Source organism: Ambystoma mexicanum, chromosome 12 (genome assembly GCF_040938575.1).
Source record: "Ambystoma mexicanum isolate Mex_15411 chromosome 12, UKY_AmexF1_1, whole genome shotgun sequence".
Taxonomy (NCBI): Eukaryota; Metazoa; Chordata; class Amphibia; order Caudata; family Ambystomatidae; genus Ambystoma; species Ambystoma mexicanum.
In genome coordinates this window covers 226904964-226920140 of record NC_090936.1, presented here as the reverse complement: position 1 = coordinate 226920140, position 15177 = coordinate 226904964, and the positions used below count along the sequence as shown (strand labels likewise).

Genomic DNA, 15177 nt, shown 5'->3' with positions numbered 1-15177 from the left:
GGAAGTGAAAGGTTTAATGACATAAAGTGATGCTAGTGCTTAAGCTTAAGATTTGTATCCTTTGGCGTTACAAAAATAGGGTGACCAGATTTAAAAAAAACAAAAAACGGGACTGGTCATAGACATAGAAATAGGACTAAAGTTCTATGTCGCTGGCCTTTTGGGGTGTATGTGTGTGTGCTCACAGGCACACTCTCTCATTGGAGAAGACCTGCTGGGGAAGGAGGAGGAAATCACGCGCAGGAAGAGCCGCTCCAGGCCCGATATCCCGATCTCGAAATCGGGTCCCGGCAAAAACCGGGACTGTAGCCACCCACCCTTCCAATCCCGGGACAGGGCTTATAAAATTAAAAAAACTCCCGGGACCCCAGGATGGAGGGCGATTTCCGTGGAATGTCCCAGGAAAACTGGGACGTCTGGTCACCCTATGAAAAAAGCCAGTAGTCCTGCTGTCTGGGATCACTGGAAAGCACTGGATGAGTCGCTTAGTGCACGTCAAGTTGATTTCTTGTAGGGAGAAAGCTGAAGTTACCTACAGAAGGGGTCTAGTGCTGGCAGTAGTTAAGGAAAGAAAGAAACAGAAATCGAAATGAAATACTGGATAACAAGAATTAATCAAAAGGCGAACTGTGCTGATATGGTAAGGTGACTCCAGGTGGTTCTCTGTGATCTGGTTGAATCTTTTTCATCAAAGTAGATTTAGCCAAATACTTTTTTACAGCATGATTTTGCAGCATATATATGCGGGGGAGACCCTCCCGCCCGCACCACCACCTTAAATCCCCTACATTAATTATTCTCCTAAACCCACCCCCCAAAAATATTTGCAGCAAAATCAGATGAAAAGAATTTGACAAATCTACTTCGATTAATTCTTTTGCAGCAAAAACTCTGTATCCCACTCTAGGTAGCTCGGGGAAACCCTTTGGATAAATGCCAGCAGGTTCACCTTCACAACAGGTGACAGAATGGCCGTAGCTTGGCCAGGGTAAAGAGGCCATCATTCTCACCTGATCACAAGAGCGCAGAGACTGCTTCAGTGGACTGGGCAGATGCAATAGAAGTCTTCCCCTCATCTGACCTTGACCATTGCCCAACCGAGGAGTCGCACGGGGCCGTTTTCCAAAACATGTCAACTGCATGCAGGGGACCACTAACGTTAGCACCTACGCGCTGTTGGCTCCTCCACGCAATTTTAATCATTAGAAAGATGGAGTGGACGTCTAAAAAGTAAAACGGGCCGTATTGCTCTTAACACTTCAGTTCTCCTCTCCATTTTGTGTAGAAATAAGCACTGCCTGCAAATTATGGTTTACAGGCGGCATGGAGGAATGTACTCCCATGGAATCCACCTGGTCTTGAATTGGTGCAAAAGCATAGCAGATTTCATAGGAATCCATTTCTTTTACACCTGCATAACAATTTCCTATTTGCAAAAATGATGGAGACTTGCTAGCTCTAAACCCTTTTGAAAAGGCAAAAGAATAAACAAGTGAACATCGGGTATAGAGGCACAGAAAACACACTGCTCGACTCAAGAATCCTCAGAAAATAAAGGAATGCCTGAGAAGGCTTAGCAGAAAACAATGAGTTGAAAGCACGGAGGGTTTGAGGCCAACTAAGTGAATATATAGATGAGTAAATGGGGGAAGTGAGTTCAAGAAATGTAGTGATTTGAGGGAAAAGTGAGTTCAAGACTAGTGAGTTGAAAGAGAGGGTGGGACACGGTCATTATAGCGGATACTTGGAAGAGTCACTAAAGGGTTACCAAAGAAAATTGTGTTCAAGGCACAGAGTCACTGGAAGAAACAGTTTAAAGCACAGAGTCACTGACAAATGCAGTGAATTCCAACCATAAGGAGTCACTGACGAATGCAGTGAATTCCAACCATGAGGAGTCACTGAAAAATGCAGTGAATTCCAACCATGAGGAGTCACTGACGAATGCAGTGAATTCCAAACATAAGGAGTCACTGACGAATGCAGTGAATTCCAGCCATAAGGAGTCACTGAAGAATGCAGTGAATTCCAGCCACAAAGAGTCATTGGAAGAACCAGCGAGTTCAAGGCACGTATTGGTTACTGCAAATACACTGAATTCATTGGAGTTGCAGGCCAACAAGTACCATGACAGAGAATCCAGCGTAGAGAAAAAAAAGCTTAATATTCTGCCAGGAACAAGCCAAGCCTGGAAGGTAGAAAAACCTAAAACCAGACCTTCCAGGATTTTGCGGCATGAAATGGCACATTTTGCGGCATGAAATGGCACATTTTGCGGTACAAACCTTTATTTATAGCAGCATTTTTGCGGGACATTTTGTATTAACTGGAGGGTGTAAGATTGCCACATTGCTGGAAATAGGCAGAGTGCAAGGTTACAAGAGAGCCAGGGCATCATTATTATGTATCTTTTGTATTAATTTAATAGGAAGAGTCCCAGATGTCTCTGGCTTGGCAGAACAGTGTTTGATTTGGCTACATTTCTGGTTTAATGTTCATGCCTATTTAATAGTATTAACTACATTGATCATTATCAATTGTGATGCTGAAAATATTCCCCTTCTATGTTCTCCAATCCCCCAAACAACCACACACCTCTCTCACCAACACACATCTCACCAACTTGCCATCACAACTTACATTCCTTAACCTCTCCCTCTGTCATACAAATACTCATGTGCTATGTCACACTGTAAAGTCACCATTTTCACTGCCCAGCCCCTGCCACTTCTCCAAATCATACTCCCAACTCACACCTTACACTCTACAATTCCTTGCATCCTTTCTCCCATTCTATCGCACTCTTCCCTCATCCTTTTTCCCAATCTGCAGCTCACTGCCTCTTTCTGGCCAACCCCTTCCTCTCTGCTTTCTGGCTCACTGACCACACGCTCCCTTTACTTTCTGTACCTCTGCTCGCTCTCAGATTTCTGGCCCAACGCATCACTGCTTCCTCTGCTCTCTTGTGCAGCGCTTCCTCCTCTGACCCACTGCTCTCCCTCTGCTTTCTTGCCTATCACTTCACATCTCACCCATCACTCTCTCTCTCTCTCTCTCTCTGTCTCTCTCTCTCTCTCTCTCTCTCTCTCTCTCTCTCATAGTGTAACCATTTTTTTATTTTTTTTAATGTGGATAGATTTTGACCCAGTTCCTCAAATAATGGAGCATTTAAAAAAAGAACAGAGGATATGCTATTTTTAGACAACCCATTTTTGGAAATGAGCAGGTCACCTTATTCTCAAAGGTGACCGGCGAATTTCCACAGGCTTGAGCTGTAGTGCAAATTGTACAGTGGCCAGCTGCCTTCAATGGTGTTCTGGGTTGTTTGACCGAAGTGTAATTATTTGCGGCGGAATTGACCGTAGTCAATTTCACTGCAAATTGATTTGCACTTCAGCCAAAAAACCCAAAATGTATCTTTCACCACAGCCCCAACCCCTCCCATACTTAACTGCTTGGTTACTGCCGCTTCCCTTGCAACCCTGCGGTGCCAGATCCGTCCCTCTAACGCGGGTCGGATCCGACTCCGCAAGGTCCCTTTTTTGTTATTTTCTTTTTTTTTTCTGTCCCCGCCTACAATTTTGAGGAATAAGGGGAAAACACTTCTGCAACCACCCTGGACCAAAAATACTGAACATGGGGAGCGGGTGACGCCCCCGCAACACATGTTCAGTATTTATAAAAATCGATCGAATTGTACTAGTCGAAATAGGTCAAATTGTAACATTCGATAGATTTTTGTCATCAAAATGGGCAGTACTTTGAATAGAATCGCTCTCCCGACAGTGTTCTGCAAGCTCCCAGCGCCTTTCACAGCGACAGGCCCTCCAGGTGCCTGCCGCTGTAAAATGTGACCCAAAAAATGCATTTGTAACCTGTTTGAGGAACAGAAATGCAAGCGAGACAGCAGCGGTTCATACCTTAAAAGAAATGCATGACAGGGTCAGGAAAGACCCTGTCGTGCAGTGGCAGCCCCACATCCCGTGCGCCTTGGGTTGCCTACAATTTCTGCACATTTAAAAGTGCATCTTGTTTGGAAATGAGGGATGCGCTTTTAAATTGACAGAAACACCACTTTATTTGATCAAGGAGGTGAAAAAGGCCATCTGAATGGGCGCGCATATAAAAAGTGCCCATTCATGTGTTCCTTGTGGATTGGGCTGCACTTTTTTTGGGCGCAAATGATGAGATGTGTTAGCGCATTTCATTTCTTGTGTAAAAGAAAAGTAGAGAACCTGGCACCCTGAGTATTATTTTTTTTTAAACAGTAATTTATGCAGATTACTTTAAAAAAATGTTTTTTTAAAGATGCTGTTTTTGCACAAAACAACCGTTTTTGCAGCATTTTGCGCAAAACGGCCGTTTTCGCTGCATTTTGCGGGATCACAAAATCACTATAAGCTGGGGGGGTCGGTAAAACCAAAGCAAAGACTTCAAAGTGAGTGCACTAAACAAGCAGTGTGATGCAAGGGCAGGGTGGCTCGATTTTTTTTAAGACATTGTCCAACAATTTCCCCAAATATTCTAGGATTGAAGTTTATGTATGTAATGGCACCAGCCCTAAAATATGCTGAGGAGGGTGTTTATTGCCTTTAAAAAAATAATCGACTCCCCCTCGATTTTATTGCCATCGATTATATCGCATACAACCGGTAGCAAGTAACCAAAGAGAAATCAGGATGTTGGTGCAGCACAGAAAATAAAGCTTTCTGTATTCAGGAAGTGCTGGATCACAATAGACCAGAGGAGCAAAGGGTGGACTGGCCTATAGGGAACTCTGGAGATTTCCCGGCAGGCCTCTGCACCCTGGGCCTCTCTTGTGTGCTATTTCCACATTTTTTCATAGGAAAAGGGCCAGGCTTGCTGAAAATGCGTAATATGTGGCCACGTTGAAAATGATTTCCAGGGCCTCTTTAGGTTCCCAGTCCACCCCTGAGAGGAGCGGATCCCCAGTACTGACAGTGCTGGTAAAATCCAGCAGCTCGACATCTGCAGCCGGTGGAGGTCAGTTTATGCACACTCTTCCAGCTCCAGCACAAGCATAGGGTGCGGCTGACTGCAACTGGGTACAACTGGAGGCTGTTAAGATCCCTCCGCGATATACTGGCCCCAAGGATGGAATTCAGCAACCAGAATGCAACAGCCACATGGATCCACAACCCAGAATCGCACGTGGATTGGATAGGGTTCCAAAACCTGGAACAGAGGCTTTCAAACTGAGCTATATTCATTTGAATAAAAGCTTTGTAGATGATGGACATGGCGTTGAAGTGCATCAGAGCAATATGAAAAAGTGGCATTCATTTGGCAAGTACACACGTAGCCTCTCCTCATTCAGCCTCCGGCTTCCTGCCGCCTGACAGCACATGCCACATACTACATGGACATGTAAGAGAAGTCCCTCACGGAGCCCAGCCTTCCATTTCCACAGCAGGCATTTGTTTGACATAGGTGTATGCCCCCCCACCCCCATGCACACTTGCGGCGGCCATTTTATTTTTCTTCTAACACACTAATAACACCTTGGTGGTTGGCCTCAAGGTGCTAATTGCAATAATACTCCATTCCACGGGCTGCACCATGTGCTAACTATCCAGGAAAACTCATCAACTCAGGCCCCGGGGAGCTATCGCCCAGTACAGACCGTGAAAGGAACAGGATATTGGTGCTTACTGTCGTAGCACCCTCTTCAGAATCGCAGGTGATTTGCTTTGCAGTTTTCGCCGTGCAAAGGAGTTCCGTCTAAAGTGTTATGACTTAGTTTCTAACGCCCCCTGCTGTCACGCTGAGGGACATTCTAACAATGTGTTCTTTTTCGTTGCTAATAGCAGAAAGCCCAGGCTGCTTCATTGTAGATGTTCTTCTAATGCAGAGCGCGTGTCAGGGTTGAGGGACCCCAGTGGGGTGCACCGCTTGTATTCATAAACATAAAAGATTCCCACAGACCCAGGACGAGCAGGTCGTTTGGATCCCTAACAAATACGACATTTTGATTTTTCCCAAAGTGGCCATGGTAATACATTTCTTTATAGTCGTTTCGAATTATTTTATTGCCTTTTTCACGGTTTTGTTATCTGAATGAAGTGTTGAAATAATGATCTAATGATAGTTTCTATGCATAGATTTAGGTATTTGCTGATTACAGTACTTTGCAATTGATAACATATGCATTTTCTTTCTATTAGGCATGGCAATTATTTATATTGTGTGATGCAAGCCAAAAATACATTATTATATTTTGATTTGAAATTCCTTACAAGATGTGAAATATATCTTTTCTCCCATCACTATATTTACTCCTTCCGTTGATTTGGGCATGACTTCCTGTAAACCGTTCTTACCTTTTACAAATATTCTAAAACTCCCTAAACCTGCGCTCCAAGCCCAGCCCCAAACTAGCTATTCCACACTCCCAAAACCCCTGAATCCGTTGCAACAAATTCAACAGGCTGGACTCTCATCCATAGGAAAATGCTCTGTGATAAAAACAAAAAAAAAGAGTAACTTTGTTTTAGGAAATCAGTGAAATAACCAGTGGTCGAAGTGTACGAAAAGAAGTAGTGGAACTCTGTTCTGCGCTGACCTGCCCCTGTTCCCCACAAACCCCATCGCCACGCCCACGCCCATTCACACGTGCAATACAAACCCCCAAACACATGTGCCTGCTGATTAAGGGAACCTTCAGTGCAGTGTGGGGAAAGTGCAAGTTTCAACTTCTTCCTACACTTTTATTTTAAAACGAAACTATTCTGGAGCAGTTTCTTTTTAAAATGAAACTATAGGAATGGCAAAACATAGTTAAAAAAAGTAGAGGCACTCCGCTCCCAACCGCTCCCATCCACTTCGACCACTAATAACCACCTGGAAATGTTTAAATATGCAGCTTCACTACCTATTACGTACTCCTCATTTTGAAGCAAATCAACAACTTGAATTAAAAGCTCAATGTTTGACACAGCTGAAAGTTAATGACTATGATTAGGGCGACCTCAGACATTTGCTTTGGGTTGCCCGTCCTTACTGTGTACTAAGAACAAACAGCAAGGCTCTCAGTGGCGCAACACCATTGAACAGCTGGGGCTCTAGTCCCCGGCCCTCCCCAGAAATGTTGGGTTATGTTGACTTGACCTGGCTGACCTACAGAGCTGTGGCTTGACAGAACAGGACAAAGGCGTTCAACGGTGCCTCTGCTTCGCTGTTAACAAAGGCCCTGCAATTACTAACCTGCATTCATTTTTAGTCAATTAAAATCGAGATGTGGGGTTAGTACTTGCATGACAGGGAAGTGATTGGAAAGGTCGGAGGGCTCATTTTAACACCATTCTTTAAGTGTGTGGTTTCAGACGTTAAGGGAGGGTTAACTGCTTGTAACATTGAAGCATCACCAGAATAGTCTCATTAGAATGTGTAAAGAAGTTAGATGCCTCCACACACATAATTTTGCCCCTCCCCCCACAGTCTCCGAAGTTAGTGCTTCTCCCAACATTTGAAGGGTTAGCCCCCACCCCACCCAAAATCCAAAATGTTATCCTTGTTGCCCCGCTGAAGGCCATACTTTGACATGCAGAAACTGGGAGGGTGCTAAGGGACACAAGCTCTCGCACACAGTTCATGCGTTACGGAATGCCCATCAAGCCGTTGGGACTACTGGTCCAAACTCTGAAATAGTAATGAAATAACCAAGTTACCTGACTTGCGCAACCAGGTACTCACTCGCTATTAGCATCAAGAGTAAAACATTGGATTTCTCTCAGCCTATCAAGAACGAGAGTTTACAGGCACATATCGCCATTATGGCAACGTTCCAGTTAGCTGAGTGAAATCAATTTCCATCTACTCGGCCAGTCCCCTCCTTACAGGTAACTATGCCCACACCACCAGGGGCGGGATCAAGGCCTTTCAACCTTTTTAAATGAAAGAGACCTCAAGCCTCAGGGGTACCCATGCATATGCCCACAGTTTGCCACTCAGCAGTCTTGAAATAAGGCAATAGATTTGTTTCTCTATTTTCGTTTTGGGGCTTTAAATGTTCACTTTTCAGTGCTTGCCTTCCAAGCTTCATTTGCTGAGACGCTTCAGGCTGTCACTTGAAAGTGATGACCAGAAGGGATCCAGCACATGAAGCTTGTCAGGTGAGCACTTTAAAGTGTACATTTAAAGTAAAGAAATGCACCCAGGTGTTAGTAGCAGCCGATTATCATAAGATGGCCAGCCAGCAGGTCACTGAAACACTAAATGCCCACTGAAAAGCTATACATTCTTCTTTGTCAGCAAAGTACTGATGTGGAGGAACCAGTGTTAAGAGACAATGTGATAATGTCAGTTGGCATTTTGTTTTTCTGCTCCCTGATGGTTGGCCGTTTTGTGATAATCGGTGGCTATTAACATAGTATTTGGTTCTAGTATAATGTATTCACCCCACGGGTGCTGCAGGTTATATGCGCTCTAAGCTTGGGGGGGGCACCATCATGTTGAAATGTGCCCCTGCACTTCTGCAGCTGGGCCTGCCACTTTGCTCACCAGGCAGAGCCGGCCTTAGGGCAGGGCAGGCTGTGTGGCTGCCCAGGGCACCCTGCCATTAGACCACGTCCATGCCAGCTTGGTGGAGTCTTTGACGGTCTCCACCGAGCTGGCCTAGTGCGAGAAGGCGCAGCAGGTGTCCTATTGAAATTATATCTGCTGCACTCTCAGTAGCGGAGAGCATTTAATAACAATAGGGCGCCTGCCATGCCTATTGAAAAATGTGGCGCCCCACCTTGCCGCATGACTAGGGGCGCTCAGGGGTGACAACTTATTGATTTGCTTCCCAGGGCACTGCAGCTTCTAAGGCCTGCCCGCTCACCAGGCACTCATCCTCTCTTAGCTGCTGCTGTCGGCCCTCTTCCTTTCCCCGCTCAGCCGTCATCGTGCCTCCTTGCCGCAGAATGGAAGAATGGACATCATGCCCTCATCCACCGTGCAAGAGCAGTCGGCCACCGAGGGAGTGAAGTCCATTCTTTCTTTTCGCTGCATGAATGTGACAACACAGGGACAGGGAAGAAGGCAGATGGGCAGCGTGCAAACACTTTGCTGCCTAGCAACCGACTGGGTGATAATACCAACAATGCCCGGAGTAGTTGGGTAACATGGGTTCTTATGCAAATGTAGCACATTTTCTGCAACCTCACTTAACTGGGGCCCATAAGTCAAATTTGCGGGCTCATAACCCGTATTGCCCACATCTCCAGGCAATATTGCTTAATTGGGCCACTCTACCCCAGTGTGAATGCCATTGGTTAAAACAGGGGGTAAGGAGACGACATGGTCGGGGAAGGGAAGGTAGGTGCGAGATATAGAGGGGGCATCTCCTGTTTAAAAATAAAAAGAGCAAAGGGGATACTGCTGCTGACCTAAAATGCCAATGAGATTACCACAGAGGCAGTGTGACGCAGAATCTCATGATCACTGATGCATGCATATGGCCCATAAGTCTTTTGGCAGTATGTAGTTCATATTCTGTCGCAAGAAATGAACTATAACGCCAACTAAAGTTACCTATTACAAGTATAACACTGATTCTAGGTCTTGACCAGTGGTCGAAGTGTATGAAAAGAGGCAGTGGAACTATGTTCCCTGCTGGCCTGCCCCCGCTTCTCACAGACCCCATCACCACACCCCCTGCGACGCGCAACACAAACCCCTAAACAAATGCGCCTGCTGTTTAAGGGAGCGTTCTGTGCAGTGCACTGAAGTGCACGTTTCAACTACTTCCTACATTTTTATTTTAAAACGAAACCATTCCGTAACGGTTTCTTTTCAAAATAAAAGTATCGGAACAGTAAAACTTAATTAAAAAAAGTAGAGGAGCACCGCTCCCGCCCACTTCGACCACTGGTTTTGTCTCAGAACGTCATGTCCTAACTCAGAATTCATAGGAAAGAAAGGTAGGAATGTAGTAAATCCATTTTTGCAGTATTTAGGGACCGAAATTAACAAATTAGATCAAAATGGAGGAATCCCAGCATTACATTCCTCTTTCAGTGGTAACAAAATAAATCACATTTAATTTCATAATCACACAATATAATCTCAGTTCATTTCTAAAACCAAAAGAAAACACAACATTTCACATATACAAACACTTAAAAAAATGTTCTAGTGATTATTTCCCACCCTAGACCCAACTCACTTATCTCACACTACTGACTAAGAGTTCTAGGTCAGGTGAGGGCCTTTAGTATAATAATCAGTCCAGACCAGTATAGAATAAACGCAGCCAAAAAACGGGCACATTTCAGGCATTAAGTTGTCAAGTGAATAAGGAAAATGAATGATCATGAGTGTAGAAAATTGAAGACAACTGTGGGAGGAAGCCATTGAAGGCCCTGCTCATTTCCTTTTGTACATCTGTCCTTTCAGCGATCACTTGCGCCGAAGGGCAGGTCTACCAGCAGTGCGGAACTCCTTGCAACAAAACCTGCCGGTCGCTATCTGTCCCCGAAGTGGAGTGCAGCGACGTCTGCTTGGAAGGGTGCTACTGCCCCCCCGGCCTCTACATCAACGAGCGTGGGGAGTGCGTCACAAAGACCCAATGCTCCTGCTACTATGACGGCGAGCTATTCCAACCGGACGACGTGTTCGCCAATCACTACACCATGTGGTACGTATGAGATCGATCTATGAATGGAAACGCGAGGAAGGAATTTGCAAGCTCTGGATGGTCAAATGTGTCAATAATAACAATAGAGAAAATATCCTCCCCTAGTGCTGCTATCACGCACTGGAATTCACTCCGGGTTGATATGCGTAAAATACCAGATTACTTGAAATTTAGGAAAGCGTTAAAATCATGGCTTCAGAAGGGTGCTTTTCAAATACAAATATTTAATCCTTTTATATTTTAACAGCGTTGCTTCTCTGCTGCATATTCTAATGTGTGGTCTTTTTGTATTTATTGCTTGTGTGTTTATTGTATAGCTCAACTCTGTACACAACTCTAGAGCTAACAGGAACTGGCAGGGAGCCGGCGGACCGCACTCAGGGTTACGAGAGGACGACACAAATTGAATGAAACAGCCAATATGAAATAACTTGCGAAGTTTATTTGTGCAAACACAGCAAAAGTAGAGCACAAGGGGAAAGTAAAAGATAACGCGGTTCGCGCTCGCAGAGCGCTTGATCACACTATATATATATATTTGTGAAAGTGTTTGTACGTTCGGGTTGGCTCCGGCCCCATAACAGTTTTTGCTCTGAATAAGGTAGATCTGGGGTCTGCAACCTTTGACTTTCCAGATGGACTACAACTCCCATCAGATCTAGACAGCATGGTCAACGGTGAGGGATCATGGGATTCGTTGTCCATCTGGTCCTCTATAGTTACCAGACTGCTGCTTTAGGGCTGTTGGATTTAAACAGCAAAGAGGGACTCTTCTGTAGAGACTGGTGCCAAAGCGATGAAAGGGGAAGGCCATGGGATCCGAATCTCGCCGCTTTCCTGGCATATACAGACCCAGAAATGTACAGACCCGTGCCCAACTTTAGTTTTGTGAAGTAATCAGTGGCCTGCTAGAAACTGCAAGAGCTAGTAGACAGCAGGTCCTTGCTGGCGCACTGGCCCACTGGGGAAATTCATGGCGGCAACCAGGGCCACTGGGCCATCCACCCCAAGTAGATTTTCACTGAGAAATTCACTAGTGACAGTGGCATCCTGGCTCACCAGCTATCTGTATTAAGAGATGTTTGGTGCGGGTGTACAGTGACAGCGTAGAAGGCAGCGGTTTCTTTCTTTAGAGTTCTTTAAAGTGTCCTCATACAAAAAAAGAAACAAAGTGCTGTACAATGAAGTTATCCCTCAGCAGACAGATCCAGTTCGCTAAATTTAAAGCCATAAAAATACAATGAACGTTTAATTTGAAAATGAAATGAGTACCCTCTGGGTAGGGCCAGTACTGAACAACACGTCCAATAAATATATAAATGCGCCCCCGCCCCCTCTTCCCTCTTTGTGTTAGCTAATTCACTTGGGACTCTTCCTTCTTTGGCTGTTCTCATTCTCTCGCTTTTGCTTTCCATTTGACTCTTCTTTTCATCTTTTAATATGTGGTCCTCTCTATGTGTACTTGTTCCCCTTTTCTCTACAATCGCCCCTCGTTCTCGGTGGTCGAAGTGCAAGAATAGAAGTAGTGGAACTGTGTTCCCTACTGGCCCGCACCGCTCCCCACAAAACCCACCGCCATACCCCCTCCCATGCACATACAAACCCCAAAACACATGAACCTGCTTTTTACAGCAACGTCCAGCGCACTGCACTGAAAGTGCAAGTTTCAACTGCTTCCTACACTTTTATTTTAAAACCAAACCATTCCGGAAAAGTTTCTTTTTAAAATAAAAGTATAGGAACGGTAAAGCTTAATTAGAAGAGGTAGGGGAGCACCGCTCCCGACCGCTCCGACCGCTGCAGTCGTTCTTACCACTTTTATGCTGCAACTTGTTTGTTTCCTACCCACAAGAAAGTGACGTGCGCAATGGTTCCTAGCAGACCAGTTACTTCCAATACGGAGAGAGGTCGATCGCAGTGTCTGTGTTGGGATCCAGGTGTATTAGCTCACTGCACAGGCCCATGTGAGTAGCTGTAAGACAAGGCTCTACGTTGAAATACCGAATTTAAAATAACGAGGCTGAAAAGGCAGAGTTTTCTTTGGTCAAATTTCGAAAATGTTTCGTTTCTTTGCACTAAAGACAATAAAATGCACCGAGAGACCCCCTGCATAACCTCCACCTTCCTATTGTATTCCCTTACCACAACCCCATCAATTTTTTGCTTAAAGTGCAACAAAAATCGATTTGATCAACCCTGTAACTGAATCTACCTAAGTATACCTTCTGGGGCCGCTTACTGTAACCCTCAAGCAAGCCTTCTTTAAATCTCCTTATAGTGCCTCGTTGCCTCTGGGCTGTAGGGCGCTCTACAAATACTAAAATAAAATAAATGAAAATAAAATAAAATAAATATTCAGCGTTTTTGACCTCGTTATTTTGTAATTGGTTTTTATGGGTGATTCCCGTAAGAGAAGGCATGTGTGACTCCTCAGTGTTCATTTTCCGCCATTTTTTTCTTGATTTTGCTGTACCGCTGTATATTTTATTTGTCAAGACATCTGTGACCTGCTTTCCTCGATTATGGAGCCCTTTTGTGTAGTTCTTGTATGTAATAGGAAAGCAACCTTCCCTTCTGCCGCTACTGTGCTCCTGGGTGAGTTTCTGAATTAGACATGCATGCTGCCATGATGAATTAGACATACATGCTGCCATGATGAATTAGACATGCATGCTGCCATGATGCAACTGCATCAAGCTATCAATCCATCAATTGCCCATCATTGCTCAGATTCAAGGTTGCCAACTAAGCAGTCCATAACATAACCATTTTCGCTAAGCCCCAAAGCTTTTAAAATTCTGTTGACAGCCCTAATGGCTGTGTGGGGATTTTGATCTTTACTATTTCTAAAAGAGCAACACAGCTCTCACGGGTAATTAGGGGCTTGTGTTTAATCTGCCAAAGAAACAAAAGATTTAGGAAATGTGTGGGGGGAAAAACTTGAGTTCACAAGGACATAGGTCTTACTGTCAGGAATATCACCAAAAATCAAAACACTAAAATAGTTACTGAACATAAGGGCTCATATTGAATCGTTTGAAGATTGTTTACAGGTTTTGAAAGATTGTTCATTCTGACCTAATTGTGCAAAGTTCAGGCAGTCACTCCCTTACTTGACATTTAAGTGAGCTGGCCACATTGACAAACAACCAGTCTCAGATAAGCACTCGAACGGAGGCGGAGTTACTGAACCTGAGGATAGCTCAGCGGCAACATGCTCGCCTTGGAAGCAAGACGACACACAGAAACACAGGGTCTGCGCTTGGAAACCTCTGGGTATTAAGCGCATTATATCATATCATATCATAATGATAGATCATCTGTCGATCAATGAATCAATAGATATACATGTATATTCAGAGTTAAGAAATCCATAAAAAGAGTACACAAATAATGACATTTCTACAAAAAAGATTATTCGCAAACTGAACAGATACACATTGTCCCTGTCATGAGGGTGACGGGGATCAAGGAGTATATCATGGCAGAATATATAGGCAACTGCTATGATTATTTGGGGATACACTTACACAGGATGGGCCAAAATAATACATGGGGAATAGGTAACTCAGGAGTCTGTGGGGCTCTCGATACATGAGGCTAAACCATTCCTGGATTTAGGCTCACTGCCCAGTCTCTTGATTCTCCCGAGGGATCTATTTCAGGTCTCTGAGGTGCCTCTAAGGGTCCCTTTTGGTTTGGCTGTCTGAGCCTCAGGGCATGTGTTTCCCGTGTCCTTCTTTTTCTTCTTGTGCTAAAGGGTTCCCTGCGCCCCTTTTCTCTGTCTCCCTGGCTTGAAGGTTCTTCACACTTTGTCTCAATAGCTTCAGGCTTCAGGCTTTCCTGCACTTTGTTTCTGTCTTCCTGGTTTGAAGGTTTCCTACATGCCTTGTCACCACCTTTCTTGTTTTAGGGTTTCCACCCTTCTCCCTGGTGTCTCCTGGCTTGGGGACTCCACCCCTGCCCCCCTTAGGCATCTCAGGTGCTTGGAGGAGTTGGATACCTGGTGTTAGACAGAGGCATGGTACAGGTTCTCCACTTTTCCCTAGACCTGTTTATCCCTACTTCCCAGGGTCCTGGTCCCCTCCTTTGCTCTTTGATCCTCACGTAAGCTCCCTTCCATGCGTCCGTTCCGCATCCTGGCTCTGAAACCCACCTAGTGCCAACCAGGCTCCATAATATTGTCCTTTTCTGCCTCTATGTATGTATCCTCCCACCACTTCCTGATGTTTTCTGACCTTATCCTCAGAATCTTCTACCACCTTCTAATGTCACTCCATTGCCTCCTAACGTTCTTCAATCACTTCCTATTTTCTCCCCACCTCCTCTCTATTCTCTAGAGCCAGCTTCTGATGTTCTTTCACCGCCTCCTGACCTTCTCCACACACCTCCTGATATTCTGCCTACGTCCCCCTGGCTTTCTCTAATCACCTTCTGATATTCTCCTACCTCCTCCTCCATAACATTTTCAAAACCCCAGTCTCCTTCTCTCCTCGCCAGCCTTCTCTCAAAACTCTTTTTTGACTATGGGTTTTTAT

The 15177-nt window shown here is 44.8% G+C and overlaps 1 protein-coding gene across 1 annotated transcript in view; it reads left to right on the top strand.

The window, feature by feature from the left end:
- Window positions 1-15177, top strand: part of VWF (von Willebrand factor) — a 1005270-nt gene that overhangs the window by 327202 nt on the left and 662891 nt on the right. Inside the window, exon 16 of the mRNA XM_069628335.1 lies at window positions 10399-10639. Coding sequence (XP_069484436.1) covers window positions 10399-10639 — 241 coding nt within the window. The remainder of the gene's footprint in view (window positions 1-10398; window positions 10640-15177) is intronic.